The sequence below is a fragment of the Rhodamnia argentea genome, chromosome 1, assembly GCF_020921035.1.
Source record: "Rhodamnia argentea isolate NSW1041297 chromosome 1, ASM2092103v1, whole genome shotgun sequence".
NCBI lineage: Eukaryota > Viridiplantae > Streptophyta > Magnoliopsida > Myrtales > Myrtaceae > Rhodamnia > Rhodamnia argentea.
Genome location: NC_063150.1, coordinates 28051947 through 28064393, shown reverse-complemented (window position 1 = coordinate 28064393; position 12447 = coordinate 28051947). Strand labels below are relative to the sequence as shown.

General features: G+C 35.8%; 1 protein-coding gene and 1 pseudogene across 2 annotated transcripts; both read left to right on the top strand.

The window, feature by feature from the left end:
• Window positions 1-201: 201 nt before the first annotated feature.
• Window positions 202-869, top strand: LOC115751757 (annotated as a pseudogene).
• A 4787-nt stretch (window positions 870-5656) lies between these two features.
• Window positions 5657-8434, top strand: LOC115751756 (pathogenesis-related protein STH-21-like). 2 transcript variants are annotated; one of them, XM_048272521.1, is made up of 3 exons: window positions 5657-5872; window positions 7817-7871; window positions 7982-8295. In XM_048272521.1, exons 1-3 carry the CDS (start codon window positions 5744-5746, stop codon window positions 8278-8280), a joined length of 483 nt encoding a protein of 160 aa, XP_048128478.1. In that variant the 5' UTR covers window positions 5657-5743; the 3' UTR covers window positions 8281-8295. The 2 variants fall into 2 exon arrangements, with proteins under 2 accessions (XP_048128478.1, XP_030545599.1); XM_030689739.2 differs by lacking the exon at window positions 5657-5872 and having other exon boundaries at window positions 7688-7871; window positions 7982-8434.
• Window positions 8435-12447: the final 4013 nt, after the last annotated feature.

Below are 12447 nucleotides of genomic sequence, written 5' to 3'. Positions count from 1 at the left end.
ATGGCTCATTTCAAGTTTATTTTATTTAGGTTTTAGACTTCAGCCAATCTCTCTTAAAAATGGGAATATATATATTTTCACATCTAGAAGCGGGGCCAGTCGAAAATGGAGAGCTACGAAACTATCACCCACACATTTCCTCAAATCTATAAATACCCATGCTCGTTGCTCAACATTTTCACAGCAAACTCAACAGTCTTCTTCTACCTTCAAGAATACCTTTTTCACATCTCTCCAGTTTCAGATCTTTACTCTCAAAAACAAGCATGGGCATCACTACCTTTACCCAAGAATTCACAACCCCAGTTGCCCCATCAAGAATGTTCAAGGCTTTGGTTCTCGATTCCCACAATCTCATCCCCAAGATTGCCCCCCCAGGACATCAAGAGTATAGAGTTCATCGAAGGAGCTAGAGGAGTTGGAAGCATCAAGTAGATCAACTTTGTCAAAGGTGCTTATTGTCCTAAATCATTGATGTGCATGCTCGAATGTGCCCTTCTTATTGATAACCTCTTGTGGTGATTCTAAGCAAGAGTTTCAAGTTGATGACTTGTTATGTCAGGTGGTCACTTGAAGTATTTGAAACATAAAATTGATGCTCTCGGCTCCGATAACCTCGTCTACAAGTACACCTTAATCGAGGACGATGTGATCTTTGATAAAACTGAATCCGTTTTCTACGAGGTCAAATTTGAGGCTTCAAGTAATGTGGATGCGTCAGCAAGATGTACTGTGAGTACCACACAAAAGCTGGTGTGGAGCTTAAGGAAGTGGACATCAAACAGGGCAAAGAGAGAAGGCTATAGGGCTATACAAATTACAAGGTCGTCGAAGAGTACCTTTCTGCCAATCCCGATGTTTATGCTTGATGCGATGCGCCTTTTAAGTAGACCTTTCTTTTTCATAAAAAATTGTGTGCGCGCGGTTTTTCATTTAAAGCTTTTCTCTTTGGGCCATGTTGCGTTGGATTTGCTTTGGGAGATATTGTATGTGACTATTTTTACTTTTGAATGCACGTATGATCCGTGAAAGTTAAGGACAAACTCCCACACGTGTTTATCAGAAGATTCCCCAACTGTTGAATGAAATGCAATTGATCAGCATAGAGACCAACTGCACCTTTTGCTCCTTTACAACCATATCCCAGAACAATAAAACGAAAATCGCAGTAAAAAACGTTCATGATCTTGAGTTTGGAGCGGTTGAGGTACTTACTGCTCCACAAGGGGAATATTACGAGGGCATTTCAGTCAATGGATCACAAAGCTGTGCTCAGTAACGATGAATTATAACGGCTGATGGATGGGGCTACTTCTAGGGTAACCTGCTAATGAATTATAACGGCTGATTAAATCTGCCAAGTTTCAGCTCGTTGGGCCTCCGTCGGGGCTAAGATTTGCACCCCCTAACGCCTGTGCGCTAGGCATAGTACTTATGTTGTGACAGTTACCACTCAAAAGGAGGGTAACTATCTATAAAGCACTCTAAAGCTTTCTTTCTTTTCAATGTGGGACTAGTGTTTTTCCACTTCCCACTTCCAACTCAAGGGTGTTCTTTGAGCATCAATTTCTCATTCATCCACCCTTCAATTTGTCTCATATTTCCAACACAAATTGCTTCAAAGAGAGGGGTATTGTGATTAGATAAAGTCATGAGTAAACCTTCATAAAACCACGCTTAAGTAACTAGGTTCATTACAGAGATCATAACCCGACTTAAGAAATAATGAAGCGAAGTCGAATTTTTCGAGAATTCTAGATACTATTTGGTACAGTTCCCGCCGATAGCTTCGGCCGTGAAAGAGGTGCCACAACTTGACTTCTATGAGGTGTTTGACAAACACGTCATACCTGCACCACCTCCAAAGTTTTAACGGCTTATAGCAACTTTTGGAAAAGTGGTTTTACTCACCTTTGAGCTGCTGCAACTTTAAAACAATTCATTACCAAATATACACACAGTTCAAATGGCACAAGTCAACTGTAATTCAGCTACGGCTGTAACAAATAGGCTCTTACTATAGACTGAGGAAATGGAACCCAAGAAAGGACCCCAACCGAGCAAGGGTCTCTTAAAAATAACAGTGATTCTACATTCCATGCGCCAAAAAATAGAAAACCGTTCCAAATTGGCAAATTTTATAAAGACGTTAGTGAATTACAATTTTATGACAGACGAACACCGGAAGTGCCAACCCACCCACGCATGGTGTAGTTGGTTGAGCTTGAGCCCTTCTTCCTCTCATGAAAGGTTGAGGGTTCAAATCTCCTGGCTGGCGGTGGGTTCTTTGGGCCGTCTCCCTCCAGGTATAGTCACTGGTTGGCCCTCGGGCCAAACGCCGGGAGAAACCCGGTGGCGCCGGTGGATCATGGATATAAAAAAAAAAAACAAACAAAACACCAGAAGTGCCAATAGTTGAATATGATGCTTAACTTAGTGCCAAAAATTTTCATCGGATCACTTAAATGCCAAATCGGAAAAAAAAAAAAAAAGATCATTTAGTCCCTCGGCCAAGAGATTCCGGCCAAAACCTTGCACAGAAAACATGTATTAAAAATCGGATTTGAATAAAAATGATGTCGCCGCCTGGTTTCCACCATTGGCGTGCAACTCTTTTTTTTATTTTTATTTCTGAGCTTATCTCTAAATTTTTTTAAAGTAAAATTTGTATTATAAATTGGATTTGAATAAAAAAAAAAAAAAGACTTCCTTTTAGCTACGTCATTACCAAGAAAGTGAGAGAAAATATTAAAAAACATAAGTATTTTCTTTTAGTCCAAATTGACGGAGTTAAAGGAATGACCTAATTATACCACTTTGACAAGTTTTAGGATTTGAAGGCATTTTTTGTAAATTTTTAGGACTCAATTGCACTTTCGTATCAAGTTTTAGAACCTCTAATACATGTGTTCTTTTTTTTTTTTTTGAAAATTTTAGCTTTTTTTTAATCAAATTAAGTGTGTATTTGTTATTTGTTATTATGTTTTTTCAACTTTTAGCTTTTTTATTTCTAACTGGCCCACCAAGGAGCCACATCGACTTTAAATATTAATAAAACATTACCACTTTGGATTTTTGGCAAAGCATATCGGAGTTAGCACTTACGTGACTGTTTTTAAAAAAGTTTGGCACTTAAGTGATCCGATGGAACATTTTGGCTCTAAAGTGAGCGTCGTTCACAACTTTTGGCACTCCTAGTAATTTTTTCCCTAATTTTGTTGGTTGCAAAAATTGACTGGTAGGTTGCTTGTCTAGTAACTTGTTTATCCAGATTTGTCATCGTTTTCAAGTCACTGAAAAGGAAACCTACTTTTAGCAAAATGTGACTCATAAATTACTTGTCGTGTAAGTGATTCGCCTACTCTTTCTAATTAACTAACCGACTTTTACCACATATCTTTCTACTAACTAATTTACTTTTATCGAAGTTATCGAACCTATGTTCCCATTTATTTTATGAAAAATGAATGATTTGAAAAATATTTTCATAAAACTGATTTATTCTTGTAACGTTTTAGATGTATCAACACTATTATATAATTGGAAATATTATATAGAAAGTCTTAACATTTTTGTTAATTTAATCCCAAACCTTTTGGCATTTTGCTATTGTAATTGGTAAAAAATGCTTATACCAATATTCAGTCAACGTTAGCTATCCTACGTGGTATGGTCGTGCTGACGTGGACAATGTTTTGAAATTTTTTAAAGAATTTCTGTATTTTTCTTTTTTCTTTTCTTTTCTCTCTTTTCTTATCTTTTCTTTTCTTTTTCATTTTATCCTTTATCAGATCCAGCCCTATTCATCTTTTACGTTGAATCGCTTTGTTACTCATATAAAATTGCTGCAAAAAATGAAACCAAGAAATTGAACAAATGAAAAACAGATTCTTGAGTAGACGATGGAACCAAACTGGAAAAACATGGTAAATTTTAGGGCAAACATGATAGGTTCCAGATTTTAAAGACCGAGAACTGATTCTAATAAGGTAAGCTTCAAGTTTAAGGTTTGAAATCTATCCACCCTGAAATCTATCACGTGTAGTGTTTTTCAATAAGATACATCTACAAACTAGCAGACAAAAGTAGATAATCTGTTACAAGCCATTTTCTAGAGAATCTCCAATTTTTTCCAGAATAACTTACTACATTCCATAAAATTTAATTAACCGAGGCAAAAGAAATTCTTCAGTTTTGATATGAATTTATTGAGATATTAAACTCGATTAATTTTTACGTGCAGTTTGTCGGTGGGTTTTTACATGATCTAAGAATAAAGTAAGATCAGACCACTTAATTAAGATTTTAGCGAAGGCCAATGTAACATAGTAAGTGTTACCTGATCAATTGCACTTGGTATAAAAAAGGACAAGGAAAGGGCAGATGTACGATTATTCTCACATTGACTTGGTCAACTTTACTAGGTTAATTTATTTCGAACAACAAGCTCATCTTCTAATTTTTTTTGTCAGAAAGTTGACTTTTAATTGAAAAACACTTTGTGCAACGATCAACGACTTTTTGTTCGCATCGGATCGTTGTCCAATTGCCGTCTCCATCTTCTTGATAAGACCTCAACCGTGATTTTCTGGCATAATATTCCGCAACGTGGTGTAATGGCTTTGCATAATTACCTAAAAAGTCATAAATTTTTGGTGTGACAGCCAATTCAGTCCTAAATATTTAATTTGTATCAATATAGTCTTAAATCTTTTAATTGTGCTAATTTAACTCTGAACCTTTTGAAACTCTACCAATTTAGTCCTACAAATCTATTATTTGCATAATTGGCAAATACTACATTGACACAATTAAAAGCGTTATGACTGAATTAGCCATCTTACAATCGATTCAAGACTTTTTGGAAAATTTTCCGTGGCTTCAACTACAACTTTTGTAAGATTGTCATCTCCCACATCTGAGGGAAAATTTATGCCGTAAATTTCCCCTATTAATAAAATGAACACATTAGCATATTAATTTTTACTGATTGAGATGTGTTCTCATTTTCTTCTTTTCTTGAACCATTTTCTCTTTTTCTTTTTCTCTCTTTTCTCGTTTTTTTTGTGTTCCTCCTTCGTGTACTCGTAGTCGTATTACCCCTCTAATTAATCATCACCGCCATTACTTGCCTAAGTGAATGGCATTTCATCCAACCTTTTAGAAGTGAATTTATCCAACATCTTATTTTTCTCTTTCCTCTTTTTTTGTGGAGCAGTGTCTTAATTCATCGAAACAATCATATCTCGTTCCAAAAATGAAATTCATATCATCTTTCCTATTTCAATCAAAGAATTTTGCATGATTAACGTATTAAGTTAAGTTGACAACATGGTCCAAGTCGCTGGCAAGGGCTCTTTTTTTCTCCTTGTGACTCTCTAGAATTTGGCTTGTCCGTGGCATGAAGTGGAGACTTTGAAAACATTGTTTTTTTTTTTTTTAACAGAAAAACAAGACGAACAAACACAAATTCTTGGCCGGTCATTCCACCATGGAGTTCTCTCTAACTACCTTAATATGAATGGGAAGGCCTTAAAAGATTATAAAATAAAAAATAAAGATAAAACACCCTTTTTTTGGTTAAAAAAATAAAACACCCTTCAACAGTCTATAAATTGTACCGTGGTTCTTCATCTTCTACATCAAACAGAGTTCTTGCACTAGTAAGAAGCACTCACACACATTTGTTCATAATTTCTCCAAATCTCTAGGTCAATTCCCTTTCCTCGCCCAAGGCAATAACATGGGTGTCACCACACTTACCCAAGAATTCACTACCCTCATTGCTCCATCGAGAATGTTCAAGGCTTTGATTCTTGATTCCCAACACCTAATCCCCAAGATTGCCCCTCAAGGTATTAAGAGCATCGAGTTTGTTGATGGAGATGAAGGTGCTATATCTAGCAATATCAACTAAAGGAGGTGAATAGGTGATCCTAAACAAATGTGACTCTAAATTGTGGAATTAAATGAAACAAATCAAATTAAGCACCAATTCAGAATCTAAATAAGTGTGGTCTGTGATTTTGAATGACGGTATGCAGTACTCTATCAAATGTAAGAGAAAGAGTATAGAGATAGAGAAATTTGCAAACGAAGATTATAGCGGTTCAGCTTTGATCAAATCTGCGTCTACTCTCCCGGGGTGACAGCCGATAGGTTGGATTCCACTAGATGAATCAATGAAGGTTTACAAGTGATTACTCTTTCGTACTTTTACAAAACCTCTCGCAGATTATAGTATGTGGCTCTTGAGAACAAGTATAGAATCTAAAGCACTCTAACACTTTGGAATTGATGATTTTGATCGCACACCGTAGCCGCGCCATGAATCTCCTTTTATACGCGTTCACTCCAAAACTAGCCGTTGGTTGGGTCTTCAAAGGATCATTCTTCAATCGCTGATTGAACGCCATCAATTTTATTGAACGCAATTGTATCTTGGGAGATTTGATGACCGTTGGAGTTGAATCCGAACATCTCAGATTTAGTTGCCTTTACAACTCAATCATCCGTTTCTATAAATGAAGTTCTTCAAATATGGAAGTTGTCTTGTCTCTTAGAAGGCAATTTACAATCAAGGATATTCTACCAATATGTTGTAGAATAATCTTATCAATCAAATATTATAAATTTCCATAAATACTTTAGCAATAATGGACATTCATCGGGCACGTGTCTTCAGAATCTAAAAATGATATACGCAGAATTTGAACAGTTTTCAAAAATAGAAGTATTCTTTAGAGTCCGAACAGATTAGAACATTGAATATGAGTTTGATAAAGTACTCGTTGATGCTCGCACATAAATCTTCTTCAAAAGTGTGGATGAATCTACATGAGTGATATCCCACTTAATCTAGATAACATAATTCAACTCCTTCAGAATGAAAATATGCAATAACTTTGTCTTGAGTATGAACACCAATAAGGATCAATATAAGCTTCTCTACTAATTTGTTATACCTAAGATAAAACACTCCGATTATTTACCAGATTCTATAAGGTACGGGGACATTTTTGTTAGAATCAAAACATTTAGAATGATGTTTTCTCAACAATCTCCTTTTTTGTTGATGACAAAAATTTCTAAATAGATTCGATTACTAAAATATGACTAAGATGTAGGCACAAGAAAGATGTTGAGACCTTCAGTTTATCAGCCATCAGAAAATAACTGATGAACATGTTCCCCCCTCCCCCGTCCCCCAAAAGATCATATTCTTCAAGATAGATTTTATATAGGTGCATTTTTTTTCCTTTTATTTTTCTTTTTCCATGGAAGGAATCTATGGACGAAACGATCACATGGGCAAAAGAAAATAAAGAAAAGAATCACTTTTTCTTGGTGTTGGGTCCACCTTACCATATAGAAAACTACGAGAATATGCAGAATTTCCCCACTACGGCGGTCAATGGCCAGTATGGCTCATTTCAAGTTTATTTTATTTACGTTTTAGACTTCAGCCGATTTCTAAAAAAATGGGGATATATATGGTTTTACATCTAGAAGTGGGGCCAGTCGAAAGTGGAGTGCTACGAAACCATAACACACGCATTTCCTAGAATCTATAAATACACATCCTTGTTGCTCAACATCTTCACAGCAAACTCAACAGTCTTTTCTACCTTCAAGAATATCTTTTTCACGTCTCTCCAGTTTCAGATCTTTACTCTCAAAAACAAGCATGGGCATCACTACCTTTACCCAAGAATTCACAACCCCAATTGCCCCAACAAGAATGTTCAAGGCTTTGGTTCTCGATTCCCACAATCTCATCCCCAAAATTGCCCCCCAGGGCATCAAGAGTATTGAGTTCATCGAAGGAGATGGAGGAGTTGGAAGCATCAAGCAGATCAACTTTGCCGAAGGTACTTAGTGTGTTAATCATTGATGCGCATGCTCGAATCCGCCCTTTTTATTGGTAACCTCTTGTGGTGATTCTAAGTAAGAGTTTCAAATTAATGACTTGTCATGTCAGGTGGTCACTTGAAGTATTTGAAACATAAAATTGATGCTCTCGACTCCGATAACCTCGTCTACAAGTACACCTTAATTGAAGACGATGTGGTCTTTGATAAAACTGAATCCGTTGTTTACGAGGTCAAATTTGAGGCTTCAAGCAATGGTGGATGCGTCTGCAAGATGTCCAGTGAGTACCACACAAAAGCTGGTGTGGAGCTTAAGGAAGAGGATATCAAACAGGGCAAAGAGAAGGCCATGGGGCTGTACAAGGTCGTCGAGGAGTATCTTTCGGCCAATCCCAATGTTTATGCTTGATGCGTTGCGCCTTTTAAGTAGACCTTTCTTTTTCAATGAAAATTGTGTGTGCGGTTTTTCATTTAAATCTTTTCTTCTGGGCGTTGTTGTGTTGGATTTGCTTTGGGAGATCTAAGTCGATGGACCTTAAGCTCTCCCCAGAGTTGTCACATTGAAATAAATGGAGTGCTTTGAGAAGTCATATTAAAGTTGTATGTGACTATTTTTACTTTTGAATCCACTTGTGATCCGTGAAACTTAAGGACAAACTCCCACACGTGTTTATCAGAAGATTCCCAAACTGTTGAACGAATGCAATTGATCAGCATAGAGACCAACTGCACCTTTTCCCCCTTTTCAACCATATCCCAGAACAATAAATGGAAAGTCGCAGTAAAAAACGATGTAATACAAGAACAAAATTACTGGCCTTGGGAGTCTGATTTCCTCATTCACGATCACGGGTTTGGAGCGGTTGAGGTACTTACTGCTCCACAAGGGGAATGTTACAAGGGCATTTCAGTTAATGGAACACAAAGCTGTGCTCATAGCTTTTTGGGCCTTGGAAATAACCTCTTGGACTCTTGTTTTTTACTGAAACGAGGGGTTACGATCAACCATTACAAATCAATGTCGCCAAAACTGAACAAACTGCTTCAAAGAGTGGGGTCTTGCGATTAGATAAAGCCATGAGTAAACCTTCATAAAACCACGCTTAAATAACTAGGTTCATTACAGAGATCACAACCCGGGTTAAGAAGTAATGACGCGAAGTTGAATTTTTCGAGAGTTTTAGATACTATTTGGTACACTTCCAGCCGATAGCTTCGGCCGTGAAAGAGGTGTCACAACTTTAACTTCTATGAGGTGTTTGACAAACACGTCACACCTGCACCACCTCCAAAGTTTTAATGGCTTATAGCAACTTTCGAAAACTGTTTTTACTCACCTTTGAGCTGCTGCAACTTTAAAACCATGCATTGCCAAATATACAAAGTTTCACGGTTCATATAGCATAAGTCAACTGTAATTCAGCTACGGCTTTAACAAATAGGCTCTTACTATAGACCGAGGAACTGGAACCCAAGAAAGGACCCCAACCGAGCAAGGGTTCTTAAACATGACAGTGATTCTTCGTTCCATGCGCCAAAAAATAGAAAACCGTTCCAAATTGGCAAATTTTGTACAGACGTTAGTGAATTACAATTTCATGATAGACAAACACCAGAAGTGCCAAAAGTTATGTACGGTACTTACTTTATTGTCAAAATTTTTTGCCGGATCACTTAAGTGCCAAATCGAAAAAAAAAAAAAAACGATCATCTAGTGCCTCGGGCAAGAGATTCCAGCCAAAACCTTGCACAAAGAGCATGTATTAAAAATTGGATTTGAATAAAAATGACGTAGCCACCTGGTTTCCACCATTGGTGGGCAACTCTTTTTAAATTTTTTTTTTTTAGCTTATCTCTAAATTTATTTTAAGTAAAATTTGTGTTATAAATCGGATTAGAATAAAAAAAGACTTCCTTTTTTCCATGTCATTACCAAGCAAGTGAGAGAAAATATTAAAAAACGTAAATATTTTCTGTTAGTCCAAATTGACAGAGTTAAAGAAGTGACACAAGTACACCACTTTGACAAGTTTTAGGATGTAAATGCATTTTTTGTAAGTTTTTAGGACTCAATTACACTTTCTTATAAAGTTTTAGAACCTCTAGTACACATGTCCATTTTTTTGAATTTTTAGCTTCTTTATTTTTTTTATCTAATTAAGTTAGTATTTGTTATTTGTTATTATGTCTTTTCCATTTTTAGGTTTTTTATTGCTAACTGGACGACCAAGGAACCACACTGGCTTTAAATATTAATAAAAAGTCACCACTTCAGTTTTTCAGCCAAGCATATAGGAGTAGCACTTACGGGATTGTTTTTCCAAAAGTTTAGTACTTAAGTGATATGAGGGAACCTTCTGGCTTTAAAGTGAGCGTCGTTTACAACTTTTAGTACTCCTAGTGTTCTTCTCCCCAATTTTGTTGGTTGCAAAAATTAACTGGCAAGTTGCTTGTCTAGTAACTTGTTTATCCAGATTTGTCATCATTTTCAAGTCACTGAAAAAGAAACCTACTTTTAGCAAAATGTGACTCGTAAATTGCTTGTCTTGTGAATGATTCGGCTACTCTTTCTAATTAACTAACCGACTTTTACCACAGATCTTTCGACTAACTAATCTACTTTTATCGAAGTTATTGAAGCTATCATCCTATTTGTTTTGCAAAAAGTGAATGATTTGAAAAATATTTTCACAAAATTGATTTATTCTTGTAACGTTTTTAGACGTATCAACACTACCATATAATTGGAAATATTATCTAGAAAATCTTAACATTTTTGTTAATCCTTTTGGCATTTTGCTAATGTAATTGGTGAAAAATGCTTATACCAATATTCAATCAACATCGGCTGTCCTCCATGGTATGGTCGTACTGACATGGACAATGTTTTAAAACTTTTAAAAAATTTCTGTATTTTTCTTTTTTCTTTTATTTTCTCTCTTTTCTTATCTTTTCTTATCTTTTTTCATTTTATCCTTTATCAGATCAAGCACTTGTTCATCTTTTACGTTGAATCGCGTCGTTACTCATATAACATTGTTGTGAAAAATGAAACCAAGAAATGGAACAAATGAAAAAAAAATTCTCAAGTAGACGATGGAACCAAACTGGAAAAACATGGTAGGTTTTAGGGCAAACATGATAGGTTCTAGATTTTAAAGAATAAGAACTGATTCTAAGAAGGTAGGCTTCAAGTTTAAGGTTTGGAACCTATCCACTCTGAAATCTATCACACGTAGTGTTTATTCATAAGATACATCTACAAACAGGCACACAAAAATAGATAATCTGTTACAAGCTATTTTCTAGAGAATCTCCGAATTTTTCCTGAGCAACTTACTATATTCCTTAAAGTAAAATTAAACGAGGCAAGAGAATTTCTTTAGTTTTGATATGAATTTATTGAGATATTAAACCTTGATTAATTTTTATGTACAGTTTGTCGGTGGGTATTTATAGAATCTAAGAATAACGTAAGAACAGACCACTTAATTAAGATTTAAGCGAAGGCCAATGTAATATAATAAATGTTTGGTATCTAAAAGGACAAGGAAAGGGCAGATGTGCGATTATTCTCACATTGACTTAGGTCAACTTTTACTAGGTTAATTTATTTCGAACGACAAGCTCATCTTCTAATTTTTTTTGTCGGAAAATTGCCTTTTAATTGAAAAACACTTTGTGCAACGTTCAACAACGACTTTTTGTTGGCATGGGATCGTTGTCCAATTACAACTGTGATTGTCTGGCATAATATTCCGCAACAATTTCAACTGTTGAAAGTGGTGCAATGGCTTCGGATAATTATCTAAAAAGTCATAATTTTTTTGTGTGGCAGCCAATTCAGTCCTAAATATTTATATTGTGCCAATGTAGTTTTAAATCTTTTAATTGTGCCAATTTAGCTCTAAACCTTTTAAAATCCTGTCAAGTTAGTCCTAAATCTATTATTTGCATAATTGGCAAATATTATATTGACACAATTAAAAAGATTAGGACTGAATTGGCCATCATACAATAAGTTTAGGACTTTTTGGAAAATTTTCTGTGGCTTCAACTACAACTTGTGTAAGATTGTCATCTCCCACATCTGAGGGAAAATTTATGCCGTAAATTTCCCCTATTAATAAAATGAACACATTAGCATATTAATTTTTACTGAGTGAGATGTGTTCTCATTTTCTTCTTTTCTTGAACCATTTTCTCTTTTTGTTTTTCTCTCTTTTCTCGTTCTTTTGTGTTCCTCCTTCGTGTACTAGTAGTCGTAGTACCCCTCTAATTAATCATCACCGCCACTTCTTGCCTAAGTGAATGGCATTTCATCCAACTTTTTAGAAGTGAAGTTATCCAACATCTTATTTTTCTCTTTCCTCTGTTTCTGTGGAGCAGTGTCTTAATTCATCGAAAAAACCATACCTCATTCCAAAAATGAAATTCATACCATGTTTCCGATTTCAATCCAAGAATTTTGCATGAATAACGTATTAAGTTAAGTTGACAACATGGTCCAAGTCGCTGGCAAGGGCTCTTCTTTTCTCCTTGTGACTCTCTAGAATTTGGCTGGTCCGTGGCATGA